At 33.5% G+C, this 16,000-nt stretch overlaps 1 protein-coding gene across 13 annotated transcripts in view; it reads right to left on the reverse strand.

The window, feature by feature from the left end:
* LOC134843942 (uncharacterized) overlaps positions 1-16,000 on the reverse strand; it is a 59,945-nt gene that overhangs the window by 23,150 nt on the left and 20,795 nt on the right. For all 13 annotated transcript variants that reach the window (XM_063860303.1, XM_063860306.1, XM_063860308.1 and 10 more), the window contains exons 7-8: positions 3,389-3,584; positions 2,222-2,567 (exon numbers count right to left, since the gene is read on the reverse strand). In XM_063860303.1, coding sequence (XP_063716373.1) covers positions 2,222-2,567; positions 3,389-3,584 — 542 coding nt within the window. The remainder of the gene's footprint in view (positions 1-2,221; positions 2,568-3,388; positions 3,585-16,000) is intronic.

The raw sequence follows: 16,000 nt of genomic DNA on the forward strand, positions 1-16,000 counted from the left end.
TCAAATTGGTTTTTCTCGACATCGGGATTTTTTTGAAAGTATTTAAACTCATTTGAATCACAACTGAGAGGGCTTCAATTTGATATATCGCTCGTAAAATTCCGATGGTTCTTTGAGGTACCTGATTTTGCGTGCAAAAAAAATGAAGCACACCCGAATGCAAAATTCCTTCCCATTGCCTTAGGCACTAAAAAAGAGCGTACATTTCGGCGCGCGCTCACCATCAAAATTGCAGATTTGGGCGCCAACAGCACCTTTAGAATAGTTTTAAAGTAGTTGGGCCATTATAACTGTCAACAAAAAAGTATCCAATCCAAGGGCTTTTTAAACCGATGTATTTTTTTTAGTAATCATTTTGTACAGATTAGACACTTTTTTGCCCTGTTGAAAATTCGTTTGAAAAATTAGAAATAAAATTCAAAGAGTTGATTTTTGCTGCTGATGTTTAAATTTGAAAAACTTATAAGAATAACTAAGAACTAATTTTTCAAGCAAAATTAGTTGTTAACCTTTGAATTTTCATTTTTTTTTCATTCGGCTCCGAGGGCGCTTGAAAAACTTGGCTTACATTTTTGCATCCAAACAGCGGTAACACTTGGATCGCAAAGCTCTAAAGGGATCTCAATGAAACCAGTGTTTTGACGATAAGAATAAGTAACAGCTAAACTGTTCAAGGACAAATAATTGTTACCATTTGAGTTTCTATTTTCTTTTCGCTCCAGATAGCAATTGAAGAATTTGGATCTAATTAACATTTGCTCCCCCCTCGCCCTTTTAAGAAAGGGGCACAATTGTTAAGTAGATTAAAATAACGCATTTGCGACCAATCAGAATGCAGCAAAATTATAATTCTCAGTAGAAAAGTCAGTGCTAATTTACTGCTTTTATTAATACAGTGCTGATTCAAATTAACCGGACAAAACGCGTTAAACTTGAAATTTAAAACGCATTTTCTCAAATTGGGTTGAGTTTAGGTGAAAACTAATGAAGACAAACTTGCCTAGAGTTTTAGCAGAATTAATATGGTGTAATTTGTTTTGCGAAATTCCGGTCCGAAATTTTACCCCAAAAATGGGTCATTTTGGTTTTTCTTGGTTAATCAAAAATTACGTTAAGAATACCCAGTCAGTCACAGACATATTTATATCAAAGTGAGCCCCTTATGTAGCCCAACAATTTGTAACAAGGGTATATTCTCCAAAAAGAATTTCATATTGTGTAAAAATTTTTGGAGTAAAATTTGGGACCGGAATTTCGCGAAACAAATTACGCCATATTAATTCTGCTAAAATTTTAAGCAAGTTTTGTCTTCATAAGTTTTCACCTAAATTCAACCCAATTTGAGCAAAATGCGTTTTAAATTTCAAGTTTAACGCGTTTTGTCCGGTTAATTTAAATCAGCACTGTAGGGGTGACAATTTTTAAATAGATACCAAAGGGAGGGCGATTGTTAAGTGGATCCAAGATTTTTTTTAACTCTTGAATTGTATCGATCGATTCCGGTTAGATACATTGATATTAATTAAAGCCCAATTCGGTTACTTTTTGTACATGGTTAATTGATTTGGGTCGATTTGAAATCGATTTGAATTCGCTTTCAATCAAGTGATAGTTTTGTCAGTTTTGGAATGTTTTTAGGCCCGTGACCAATGAGGACCCGCCTATTGGCATATGTGTCAATTAGCATGTCCACGTAAAAAAATCTAGTATGAAGACTCGTTACTTGAGTTTTTGTTTACTCAAGCTTGCAATTTTGCTCAGCGCGCATGCGACCGAATTTACAATTAGACGAATGTGAAATTTTAATTTTCCAAACAAATCCAGTTGTTTTCAGAAATTATTTGAAAACTTGGGCTAATTTTTTTTTTTGTTCTGAGTGCATACCAAATTAAAACAGTTATCGCAAGCTAATAGTCACGCAGGATCAAGTTAATATCCTCCCACCCCAAATAGACCAAGTTAAGATCATCCACCCCAGCGCTTAATTTTAAGTAAATTTGCTAAGCGCTGCATGTAAAATGTTCGATTCTGATTGGCTGCAAATTCCCAACCTAGAACCAAGTTAACATCTTCCCCCCTAAACGTGTTTAAGGGGGAGGATGTTAATTTGGTCCGTCACGCATGCTAATGGCTACGCCCCTGACCGATATCCCTAAATTAAGGTACCCTAAATTAAGGTAGTGGGAGATTGTTCACGAGGTCCAAAATAAATTCAGCTCACCTGGCGGCGTTTCCGTACAGCCACTTGAGAGCCCTGTATCTTCCCAGCAGTTTGCGAAACAGTTCAGTCGCGTTCATGTTTGAGTCTTCGTCCCCGTCTAGAGATCCCTCCGAGTCGGCCTCGTAATTCGAGAACTGTTTCTTGAATGCCATCGGCATCGGCGAATCTCCTTTTTCAGCTTTTCCCTTTTTGTCAGATTTGTCCTTTTTCTCAGTTTTATCTGAGAATTTATCAATTGAGCTTGCTGTAGTCGCTGGAGCAGCCGCAGGTGGAGTGGCGACAGTTTCCGGTTTAGTATCTTCAGTTTTAGGTTTAGGCACGTCCACTTTGCTAGGGGAGGATTTTTCTGAAAAGCAAGCCCATTTTTATTCCTAGGTCTTCCCAAATATACCCCCTTACTAAATCTCCCTTTGACTTAAAAGGGTATACTTGGGTATGTTAAACTGGTCTCTGAAACTATTATAGCCAATCAAAATAGTTGCTTTTTAGAGTTAGAGCAAAAGGACCCAAATTGTTATTTTTCTGTTTTTACCTAATTCTAGGGGCTGATTTAGGAGGGGGCGGACTCCCCCAGCCCTCTTTGGGGATTCGAACCCCCTGTCGACCCAAAGGGTCCCCCCACCCTTTGTACTTTTTTGAGATATCCATTTTTGTCTGACGGACCCTAAAGCTTTTCTGAAGGCGCCTTTGGCGCAAATATGTGTTAATTTCGAGGGGAGGGTGGCGTGCGCCTAAAAAACGCGATTTTTCCGTCAACATTTTCCAAAAAGTGCATTTTTTCTTTTTTGACCTGTTTTTTTTTTCAAAATTTTGCCTGCGGCGCTAAAAGTTCGGCCACAACAAGGTCTTTTTAGTGCTCTGCGAAAGCTCAAAAATCAATTAGGTCAATCCAAAAAAAGGTCAACGAAATCTTCGAAAATTTCTTTAAAAATCCGCTCTCCTCGAGAAAATCCTATATCTGCCCCTGCCTAAATCCAAAATTTAGTTTTACCGGAAGTGATATGTTCTGTTAATTTGACAATTGAATTAGAGATATTCAAGCGTATATTTAGTGTAATGTAACTTAGTTTAATTTGCTAAAATTAGTGGTTAAATTTGACAATTTGGGGAGGAAGATCTGATATTTCAGGAAATTTTTCCAGAGCTCTAATAAGAATTTTTTCCTACTGTCATGTTTTTCAGCAGGTTTGTCTTCGCTCTCAACGTGTACTTGAGTGGAACTTGAGGAGGGCATGTGATGCGACAAAAAGGTGTCAGCCGACTTCGGGTGTTTCTCGATATCCTTCGTCCAGCCACCCTCATTTAGCTCAGTTGTCCCGTCTTTTCCCTTTTTCTGGTTCTTTTTACCACCCTGAGAGGGATCCTGCAAGTAATGAGCATTTTCTATTCACAATTTAATGAGTTTCAGTCTTTAGAAGGATCAAACATATGCTGTATTTTAAATGTTTATCAAATACTGAAAATGTTAAACATGCAGAAATATTCACAACAAACATCCAAACCCAGCAAGCAACAAAACCCATCAGGGACCTTTGTACTATTTTGAGATATTAATTTTTGGGGACTAATTTTGAGGGGAAGCGCGCGCCGAAAAAACGCGACTTTTTGGTAAAAGTTTTCTATAAAGTGCCTCAAAATGCATTTTTTGGCATGTTTTTTTTTCAAAATTTTCTCTGCGGCACAGAAAGTTTGGCCTAAACAGGGTTTCTTACTGCTTTGGCAGAGCTCGGAGAATCAAATTAGTCGGCCTACAAAACAAGGCCGACAAAATCGACAAAATTTTTTGAAAATCCGACCGCTCTCGAGAAAACCCTAGATCCGCCCCTGCTACCAGCTACTAACAGCTATACCTGCTGGAACCTGATCTAAACTATATTTTATTATTGGATAAATTAGATATTTTACCACTGTAAAATATTTAATATTAACCAATCATGATCCATCTAACTAACAACCCACTTATTTGTAAAGGCTGAAATTACTTGTAATTTCAGCACCAGAGAGATTTGAATTTAACTTAGAAATTAGTTGTCTCTCCAAGAGAACTTCAGCAGCCGCAACAAACCAGTATACCCTAGATCTATTGAGCCTAGCAGAGACTAGTTAAACACCCTGAGACTAGAAAGTATAAGAGTAAGATTAGGATCGGTATTAGACTAAGAAGTTGCACGAATCTATCCGGCCGAAAATAAGATAGCGTGACGAGCAGACGGTGTACCCTATCCGAAATTACTCTATGAGTTAACCACATCAAACCTAACTCATCTGGTGCGACCATAAGTCTCGAATAAGACCTTAATAGCTTAGAATTAACCAAAAATAGATTAGAATTTAGACAAAACATTTTCAAAATGTTATACGAAAATAATTTAATCGAAATGTCTCTACGACTCAATAGATCAGAGCCGATATTCCGAACGATAATAGAACTACCCGGAATTGGAAGAAGACCTCAAACAAGAGACGACATACGACAAAGTAGAAACTTACCAAATAGTTTTATGATCGTACGGCAAAAGCCAACACAATCTTTTATATTTAGAATCTTATTAGCAATGAATTTAGATTTTCATCTGCAAACATAAAATTTTGAAGTCAATCTTCATGATCATTTCAGGTGCTAAATAAAATATTTCAATATACAATAACGATTGATAAAAAGATCTCAGATCGTTTTCTAAATTTCTGCAGTCTTATATAAAACATGTTTAAAAAATATTTATTGAAAATGAAAATAAAAATTAGTAGCATGACAATAAATTGTAAAAAATCATAAAATCATCTGTTGTCCCAGCTTCAGCACCTAAACATAACAGCAATCATAAGCTCACTAATATCATTAAAAAACTAAATCTTTTTCTTAAATAAATTTAAACCAAATTAAACTTAAATTCACTTAATTTTTAAATTAGATCATCAAGGCTTATCCTTGGATCTCAATAAATTTTCTATTTCACTAAATTTAAAACCTGATCATCAAGGCCTATCCTTGGATCAAAAAGAACAATTTTGTTCTCCCCCACCCACTTAACAAGTGTCTAACGACCTCAAACGTCGATTCACTATCCAACCCTTCCAAAAGACCCAAGACTAAAAGAAATTTTTAAATAAAACTAACCATTCAAATTAGGATAAACAGTGAAGAACTTCGGTTATTCATCCTTCACTTGAACTCTCCTCTTACCAGACCCAGGATAGATCTTAGACTTAGTAAGTTTAAAATAGTACTAACGAACTACTTGCGTTCTAATCATACCTGAACCTTGTGGATCGATTTACTATTCTCCAACCCTTGAACACAATCACTACCCCTAAGTAAGATTAAGTAAGTTAACACCTTAGCATAGACTAGCCACGAGAAAGTAAAAAATCATTCCTCAGAATCGATATACTTTTCTCTCCAACCCTAAATAAAAAGACTAAGGTTAAGCTAACCAAAAAATCGTAAGGACTAACAGTCTAAGAAAAAAGAAATACCTAACAACTTTTTGCATCCCTCATCCTAAACCTTATGTCATTCAAAAATCTAGGAAATAAACAAACAACCGTTTTACACAACTGTGAGATAGATAACAAAAAATACGATCTTGTCATCACACCTCATACACAAACAGTTGGATACATTAGAACAAAACGACAAACAATAAAAAGAAAAATTATAAACAAACAAAGACAAATCACACGAAAAAGATTTTCAAAAACTATAAACGCATTTTCAGAATCAGAAGCCAGCAATTTAGATGAACTCTACAAATTAAAAGAATCAATTGATAAAAATTGTCCCATTCACGATCAATTATATTTTTCCCATTCAGAAACAACTTCAAATTCATCAAAAAGAGGAAAAAGAAGAATAAAAAAGCAATACAAACACAAACCAGTACACTTGTATAATTGGAATCAACCAATTAAACACATCGATAGTTATATATTAACAGTCATCAAACGAAAAAATGAGCCACACTCAAAGTGACGATAGTCCAGATGACGAAGAGGTTTACCCCTTCCTCATAGATGCACCCGATAATAGAGGGCAACATGATTTTTGCAAGAATTTACTCGTAAATTTGTTTGAACCCGGAATCAGTCCATGCAAAGCAGCATTCCCAGATGTAAAAATCAAAAGACACATTATTACACATTATTTGAAAGATATATGTAACTTAAACAACAATATGGAATCTAACACCATAGAATTCAGCACACCAAATACGAATCATCGTAAATACGTAATTCAAACAGATGATCTTGAATTAGAATTTTCAAAAGTATTCTTAGAATATACCAAAAGCATACAATATCATAAATCACAAAGAGCAAACTCTATATTCACTAACGAAGTTTTTGCAATAATATATACCTATATTTCTATATTAGAAAAAACAGAATTTCAAAGTATCTCACCAACTGAAACATCCAAACATACAAAAGTACGACATGAAATCACATTATTTTCAACTTTTCTACATATAATCAAAGAAATTTTCACTAAAGACGATGTTTCACAACACACAAAACATGACTTACAAAAAATTTTGGCATGGTTTATAATAGATTATTTCACACATAATTTAGACTTAATTTCACAAGCAAGAAAAAAATTTTAGACCTCAAAATCCAAATGATGATACTGCCATTACAGAACAATCAGACTACGTTTTGGACCCTGAATGGTCTCATCCTACAATTATGAATATCCCACAATCTATCTCAAGTCAAGCAATAAGTACAATATCTTACCACAGAGATTATGTAAAAGTAGTACCACTAACCATTAATGCAACACCATTAAACTACAATACATTTTTACCTGATACACGAAATAACAGTTTAAATTCGACCGTCATACACAATTAATCAAACACCATCACACTTCATAAATGAAGAAGTTGTCCAAACAACAACACCTACACAACAAAGTATTTCACCAATACAACCAAATTTAACAACACCAAGAAATACAAATACTTCACTGGCACAAGTAACCTTACAATCAACCGTTAAACCTTCCTTTGCTCCAAAAAATTCACATATGGATTATCAAACTTATAGACCCATGACAGAACCATCAAAACCACGAAAAACGTTCACAAGAAACACTTTTGCAGAACACAATTATAATTATGCACATTCGTCAAAAACAAACTACCCCCCACGAAAAAATAATAATCATGTATGTTGTCACTATTGGGATAACCCGATGACAACAACCAACTCAGTATATTTTCGAACTAATTCACATCCTCCACAGGATCATAGTGAAAATTACGCATTCTTTCAACAAAATAAAATAAAAAGCAAGCACCTCATCATACGGATTATTTATCATCTGATGATGATTATTTACAACCAGACATTTTTGCCCCATATTCCCAAGAATATCGCACACAAGGATCGCGACGACCTCATACATATAATAGAATTTTTTCTCCAAACCCAACAGATACACGAAATCAACAACCAATACATATGCCAAATCCAACTAATACACAATCTTTCCAACCGATTCAACCACAAAACCCAATGACTATGCACTCGTATCAACCAACTCAAATGCAAAATGAAATACCACTTCCATATTATCTTCAGCAACACGAAATAACAAAAAATCAACTTTCAAGTTTTTCGCAAATGCCAAATGCCGCAGAATCACTACAGATGACAATGAATCCATACCTCATGGGTGGATCATCAATAACATCAAATAAACCACTGATGGTATTTACAAGAACAGATCCTGAATATTCTGTAGAAGATTATTTAAATGCAGTAACACCAAATTTAATTTTAAATATAGGACCTGAACCAATTAATACGCCACTACATCAAAATTGGATACATAGACGCACAGCATTGATACAAACAACTTTAGATGGCGCAGCTCAAAAATGGTTTTCAGTATTACCTATAGAAATAAAATCAGACTGGAAAAGATTTACACAAGAATTTTCAAAAATGTTTGACTCCGAAAGAAATAAACAACACCAAAGAGTTTTATGTAATGAAATTCGCAGATTACCAAATGAAACCATCAAACAATTAGCAGTACGTATCGAAACACTAGTTCACAGCATATTCACTTAATACACATGACTATAAAAACTCAAAAGTGACAGAAATTTTAATGATGACCTTAACACCTCAATTAAGGAAAATAGCAATATAAAAGAGAGCATCTCATCCTTCCTCAATTCGAGAGCCAGATTTAGATTTTCGAAAACTAGTAGACAAACTAGAGCAAGCGGAAATCACAATGAAACTTGAAGAAACAGAAAATCTAAAACTACAATATGTTAATCGAATTGAAACAAACACTACACATATAAATAACACAAGGAATCAGGTACAGACCTAGTTGAAAAAATCACTGAAATACTAAATATTTATGAAAAACACCCAAATTTTAAATGCAAACCATCTTTCAAAAAATGGTGTAATTATTGCCGACGATACGGACACAGTATTTCCGAATGTAGACAAAAACAACAAGATAACCAAAACAAACCTCGAAAGCATAAAGAACCAAATAAATCGTTCTATCAATATATGAAAAAAGATCAAAATCTACCAAACAAAAATATATATATAGTAACAACAGTTCAGGAAAACCACTTCCGAACAACACCAATTACACAAGGAATCAATCACCATATAACTCAAGTTATAGAGGAAGATCACCAGAACGAAGAAATACACAGAACTCTTCACAAAATAATTATAATCGATCAAATAGTCGAAATAACTATTCGAGATCAAATTCCAATGCAACACAATTTGTTTCTAGATCCAGTTCCCAATCAAACCCAAGAAATAAAAACTATTCCAATAATCAATCACAATCATACAACAGAAATAGAAACTATTCACATAATCGAAATAGAAGTTATTCGAACAATCGAAATCAGAATTACCCGAACAATCGATCAAGAAATAACTCATATAATAGATCAAACTATCACAGATCAAATGACAATTATCAAAACAGATCACGGAATATTTCACAAAATCGAAATTCAAGTTATAATAATCAATATAGAAATTATTCCCAGTCACCACATAGGAATAATAACCATTATAATAATTCTAAACATCGATACAGAAGTAGTACACCAAAACATCAAAGACATATTAATCAAGTACAGTCAAATGAAGAAACAACATCAGACCCCCCAGGTATTGATGACACAGGAAGTAACGAACTACAACTAAATCAAATAAACTGTGGATCATCAGATACAGAAAGTGATACAGAAAATACCATCTCCGTAAATATGATAAAAGTCGAAAACGACTACGAACCTATCATATATGAACAACCTTTTACATCACATATATATGAAAATCAATTGGAACTCCTTCACAATTATTATATTGAACCCATCAATACTACACAAACTGCACAAGAAATAAACGAAATTAACACGGTAAATAAACCCGATGAAAAAGACAAAACAAAATGTTTAAACACAAATCATATTTATCAAAATATACAAAAAAAACAACCCAGAGAAAAAATTTGGACAATACCATTTCTCTTAGAAAGTCCAAGAAACAAAGAATTTCAACCACCAGATCTTGAAATTGATTTTTTAATTGATTCAGGAGCAGAATCAAACATAATTAATATTCCCACATGGAATAAAATCAAAATATTACATCCAAAATTAACGTCTCTTGCAACCTCTAGTAAACTAGCAACAGCACAAGGATCAACATTAGTAAATTATGGAAAAATCCAATTGTTCCTTCTCCCCACAAGAACAATGGAACAAAATAAAATTCTAAACAAACCATTTAAACAAATATTTCATGTTACTGATATTAAACACAATATCATTGGCATACCATTTATATCAAAATATATACGAACAATCAACATCTTGAATTGTAAAATACTGATTAAAGATAAGTACACAAAAAACAAAAAATACAGCTCTAACATTTTTTCAAACATTAAATAAACAACCACCATTCTTCTCAAAATTTTATTGAATTTATAACCAACAACGGAAACACCTGAAACGACTATCAGGAAACATATATAACTTTTCAATAAAACAAGTTCACCAGTATGATAAAAGTCAAAATAAACAACAACTTTTTATGTCAGACTTTGAATTTAAACCTATTCACAAGTTTTTCAAAATCACGATTTCATCTATAAAATATTTGAAAAACACGAATTCCGACATCATTTCGCTACACGTGTATAACAATACACCGTATCAACTAACATTACCCTTAGGACTCTTAGGATATTGCGAAACAAACGCTACAATCTCACCCATATATGAAATAGCATACCTCGTAAATAATATACTCCAATTATTAGATATTTGCCAATCCACAATTCTTAACGAAGAACTATCCATAAATAACATAATAAGCAATGAAAAGAGAAACACAGATTATTTCACAAAAACACCATATTTTAAACCAACATTCAATATAACAAATTACACAAAAGAACAACAACAATTTTTAACGATGTTTAACTTTGAACACTCACAAATTACACAAATCGAATTTGACAAACTAGCAAAATCACTATTAAAATATTCAACAGTCTACGCAACATCAAAATTTGATGTTGGGAAAATCAGTTCATCACTACATCTCCCGTTAAAACCTGACGCAGTATTCAAAAAACAAAGAGCTAGTAAAGTACCAATTCATTTACATGACAAAGTAAACAGATTACTTGATATTTTAGAACAATACAAAATTATCTCACCAGTAAATAAAGAAGAACAACCAAAAGGTAACATATTTATTAACCCTGTTGTCATCCTAGCAAAAGGAGAATCATTAAAAATAGTTTTAGACGCTAGATACCTCAATTCACTAATAGACGAATCGAAATGCAATTGGCCTATTGAACCAATACAAGTTATTTTAACAAAAATAAACGGAAAATACTTTACAACCGCATATATGAATAGTGCATACAATCAAATGCCACTAGATGAACAATCACGACGTTTAACACAATTTGTTATTAGAAATCAACAATATGAATTCAACCGTCTATTCTATGGAATTTCCATAGGACCAGCAGCATTTTCAGCTTTTATGAGCAAAATTTTTAGACCACTAATACTCAAGAAAAACGCAGTCACCTATTTAGACGATGTTTTTATGCAATCACAGACAAAAGAAGAAATGTTTACAGTTTTAGAACACTATCATAAAATACTTCAGAACGAAAATCTGAAGGCCGCCCCCAATAAATCACACTTCTTTTTAACACGAGTTAAATTTTTAGGACATAATATAGAAAGAAACACAATCACTCCATTAAAATCACGCATTGATGCTATTCAAAAACTTCAACCACCAACAAACAAGAAGAAAATCCAAGAATTCCTTGGAATGTTAAATTTCTTAAGCAAGTACGTTTACAAAATGCAATTATATTTAAGACTATTCTATAATATCCTCAGACAACAAAATAATTTTGAATGGACCACTGAACATCAAACACGATTTGATGAAATTAAAAAACTTTTAACTGAACAAATTTCAAACACAATCCGAGATCCAAATCAACCATTCTATGCAATGTGCGATGCTTCAAATTTTGGCATCGGCGCAGCATTACTACAATCACACAGTGGTACAAATAAAATGAACCTTATATCAGCAAATTCCCGATTATTCACTCAAGCAGAGCTACGACTCTCAACTCTAATGAGAGAATGTATAGCTATAATTTATACACTTACAGAATATGAATTTCTGATACTTGGATCAAAAAATCCAACAGTTCTATTCACAGATCATAAACCAATCATTTTTCTCTTTACACAAAAGTCAAATCCAAATCACCGAGTTTATAGATTTCAATTAATTCTAATGAAATTTCCAAACTTACATTTAGTTTGGACAGCAGGAAAGAATCTTGCATTACCAGATACATTAAGTCGAAATACACCACCTGAATTACTTACACGAAAAACTACAGTTGAAATACCCAAAAACATAAATTTTTACCTTGCAAAAGACGAAACATCACCCCGACTAGAATGCAAATATGCAGTAAAAATTGACATTGAACAATCACAAATAAATAACCTACAACACATCCCACTTTACTTAGATTGCCAAAATAATCGTTACGAAGTTGATCTACTTGGAACATCAACTTTCAAACCAATTCCATACTCACAATGGATAAAAAATAACACCCAACAAAAACGAATAAAACACCACTCAAATAAAAAGGACCTTTTTCCGTTAATTGAAAAAGAAAATTTAATTGATAAAATAAATTTATCAGGACCACAAACAAATGATTCAAAATACACAATAAATCAAGTTTTTGACCTCCATGGACTCACTTGACACAATTCCCTTATCTAAATTAGAAATTGAAAATATTTTTCTCCCTCCAACAGATAAAATTACAATTAATATCTTGAAACAATATCAAAATCTTGACCCAGTAATTAGACAACTAAAATCATGGCACAAATACAAAGCTAAGCCCGTAAAAGCTGATACCACAATTTTAGGAAATAAAACACTTCTCCGATATTTCCGAAAATTTAATAATACAACAATTAATGAAAACACAGACCTTCTAGAATATCAATTAAATGATTCTACAGTTCCCTGTCTCCCTTTAAGTATGATTCTAATAGCTTTTAACATTTCACATACACAAAACATTAAAGGACACTCTGGATCAGAGAAAACATATTCAAATTTTACACAAAATTTTTATTTCCCAAATGCACCAATTTGGATAAAAGTACTATGCAATGATTGTATAGTATGTCAGCTAAATAAACCTTATCCAAATCAAAAACAAATAGCACAAAAACAAGATTTTAAAGGACAAAGGTTATATTTTAACCATCGTATTTCATTCGATACAAAAGGACCAATTTCACCATCCTCTGAAGGAAACTCCTACATTATGGTAATTGTGGATGCATTTACACATTATGTAGCACTCAACCCAGTACCACATTGTAACGCTTATTATGCTTACACAACACTTTATGAACACTGGATAGCTAAATTCGGATTACTCGAAATCTTAGTAACAGTCAACGGTACAGAATTCATAAATAATGAAATCATCACACTATGTCACTTATATAACATCAAACACAAACCTCGTACATCTCATGCACCTTGGACAAACGGTTTAGTCGAAGGTATGAACCGTTCACTACAAGAATATCTTAGATGTATCATAAACGGAAATGATACAAGATACACAGAATGGTCAGCAAATGTAAAATTGTTTCCCTTAGCATATAATTCACAAATTACGACAACTCTAGGAATGTCACCATACGAAATGGTTTTTAATCAAAAGCCACGTAAACCAATTATGTTTACAGCAAACTCTCATAAAAATGCATAAGGTCATTGCCAACCAAATAAAGACTCAGTTTGTTATAACTTACCTTTACACACGCATGATGAAGATCATTTTCATCACCCACAAATCCTTAAATTAGCCTCCGGTACACACACCGAATGGATTTTAAATAGAGATAAAAAACACAATGAAATTTACCAAAGAATAACAAAAAAATTGTTACAAAGGCAAAACATTAACGAACAAATTAATTCACGCTTTACACCAGCCTCAGATTTAAAAATTGGAACATTTGTCTTAATACCTAATTTTAATACACAAAAAGGAATTTCTAAAAAACTACAACCCCTTCGCAAAGGACCATACCAAATAATTGCCAAACCCACTGACGTAACATATAAAATCACCGATTCAGACCAAAAAGAAATTGTTCAACATCGAAACAATCTATTGCCTTACTACCCAAAAGAATACGCACTACGCGAATTAACTCAATTATATTCTTTCACAGGTTTAAAAGTTATTCAAAATCACCCACATACGGTAGATGAAATAGATGAACAAAACGTCATTCACCTTGAAAAACAAAATAAAAAACCAACTACAACCCAAAACAATACAAAAAAGCTAGATCAAAAAATACCTCAAAAAGAAAGGAAAAATAGAAAAATGATAGAGAAAATTATACCACAAGAACAAGTCGAGAAATCAGAACATAGAGAGTCATCACGACTTAGAAATCAACCACGTAAAAACTACAAAACATCCACGACGAAATAGAAATTTTCAAACCCCCCGAGTTCATTTTGATATACCCCAATCCCCATCACCAACTACTCCAGAAAACCCAAGTAGCACACTACCGGAAACCCCTACACTTCTTTCACAACGTAGCACCTCAAGTATACCCTCAGATTACTTAGGTTCAACACCAACATCTGAACAAATACGTGACAATCCCTTTAACCCCCCTCCCCCAACCAAACATCACGACTACCATATTGGACAACACACTCATTCACACAAGGTGAACCAAATTTAATAAATGACCCAATAGATATTTCTACGGATACAACAACATCATCATCACTACCAGAAACATTATCACTACCGTCAACACCATCAATAAGCCAGATTTCACCGACGCCTTTCCCCCTAAATTTTCCAAATAACCTCGACGCTAGATATCGAGAACAATCATCAACAAATATCCCTTTAAGATTAGATTGGAACACGTTCACAGCACCCCCACCATTATTTGGACAACATCCAGAAAGTAACCGACTCCACAATTGGGCACTCCATAGACTACAATTTAGACAAGACATCCACGAAGACGTTCGTGACCATAACATACTCCAACAAATTAGTCTACAATTAAAATTTGAAATCACGGTTAAACTTAACAACATTGCTCAACATCCTTACCCATTAAACCCACCCAGTATAACAGCTCAATCGTTACCACCACCATTTATAACAACTGAGTAATATATAAATACGACAGATATACCAAAAAGACAATTGGTTACATCACATTTTATAACCCATACTCAGGATTATCATACACATGTATATTCTAAAAATATTGATACTTCAACAAATCCTTTTTCTAACATTTTCCGATCAGAACACAAATCCTTCTCCCCGCACAGGACCCCAGGACTTATTAGTAACACACTACGATTGTGAAGAAAATGAACAAAAAACACTACACAAATATGCAATAAATCAAGTATCACAATGCGAAACGGAACCACAAGCTATAGAAACTACAAATGTAATAGCGACACTGTATTCAAAAGCCCGAGCAACAACAGTCGCAGGATATAAATTTACAGCAACATTTTCCGAAAAGAAAGTACATTGTTCACAAGTTTCAAACGGAAATAAAAACCGACTTGACCACGAATCATTCTACCAAAGTAATATAGAACGACTTCTACATCTAAATCCCGATGATTGTAAAAACGAGCTACTCAGATTACAAGAAATAAAAACACCGACAAAAAACTAGTATATTTTCAAGTCTTTGCCGATTCTGTACATCAATCAGAACTTGAAAGATATCAAGGACATATAAAACTAGATGAAAAATACCCATACAACGGCGCACACGGAAGATTAACTTAAGACATACACGATAAACACTGGATACCACACATTGGTATAAATAATCCATCAAAGTGCAAAGCAGACACAAAAAAAAAGGATATCAAGAAATAATGTTTTTCGATTGGAAAATACAACTCGAAAAAATACAACTCACACGAGATTTATCCGACAAAACAATGATCTATCAAGGAATTAGATTACCTTGTAAAAACGATCAAGGTTATTGTGATCCTACAACACGAACACAAGCAACAATTGTTTGGTTTCCCGAAGATACATGCACAACATTTCAAGTAGCAAAAATACACGCTCGAATGATAAAATTTCAC

Source organism: Symsagittifera roscoffensis, chromosome 4, assembly GCF_963678635.1.
Source record: "Symsagittifera roscoffensis chromosome 4, txSymRosc1.1, whole genome shotgun sequence".
Classification (NCBI taxonomy): domain Eukaryota; kingdom Metazoa; phylum Xenacoelomorpha; order Acoela; family Convolutidae; genus Symsagittifera; species Symsagittifera roscoffensis.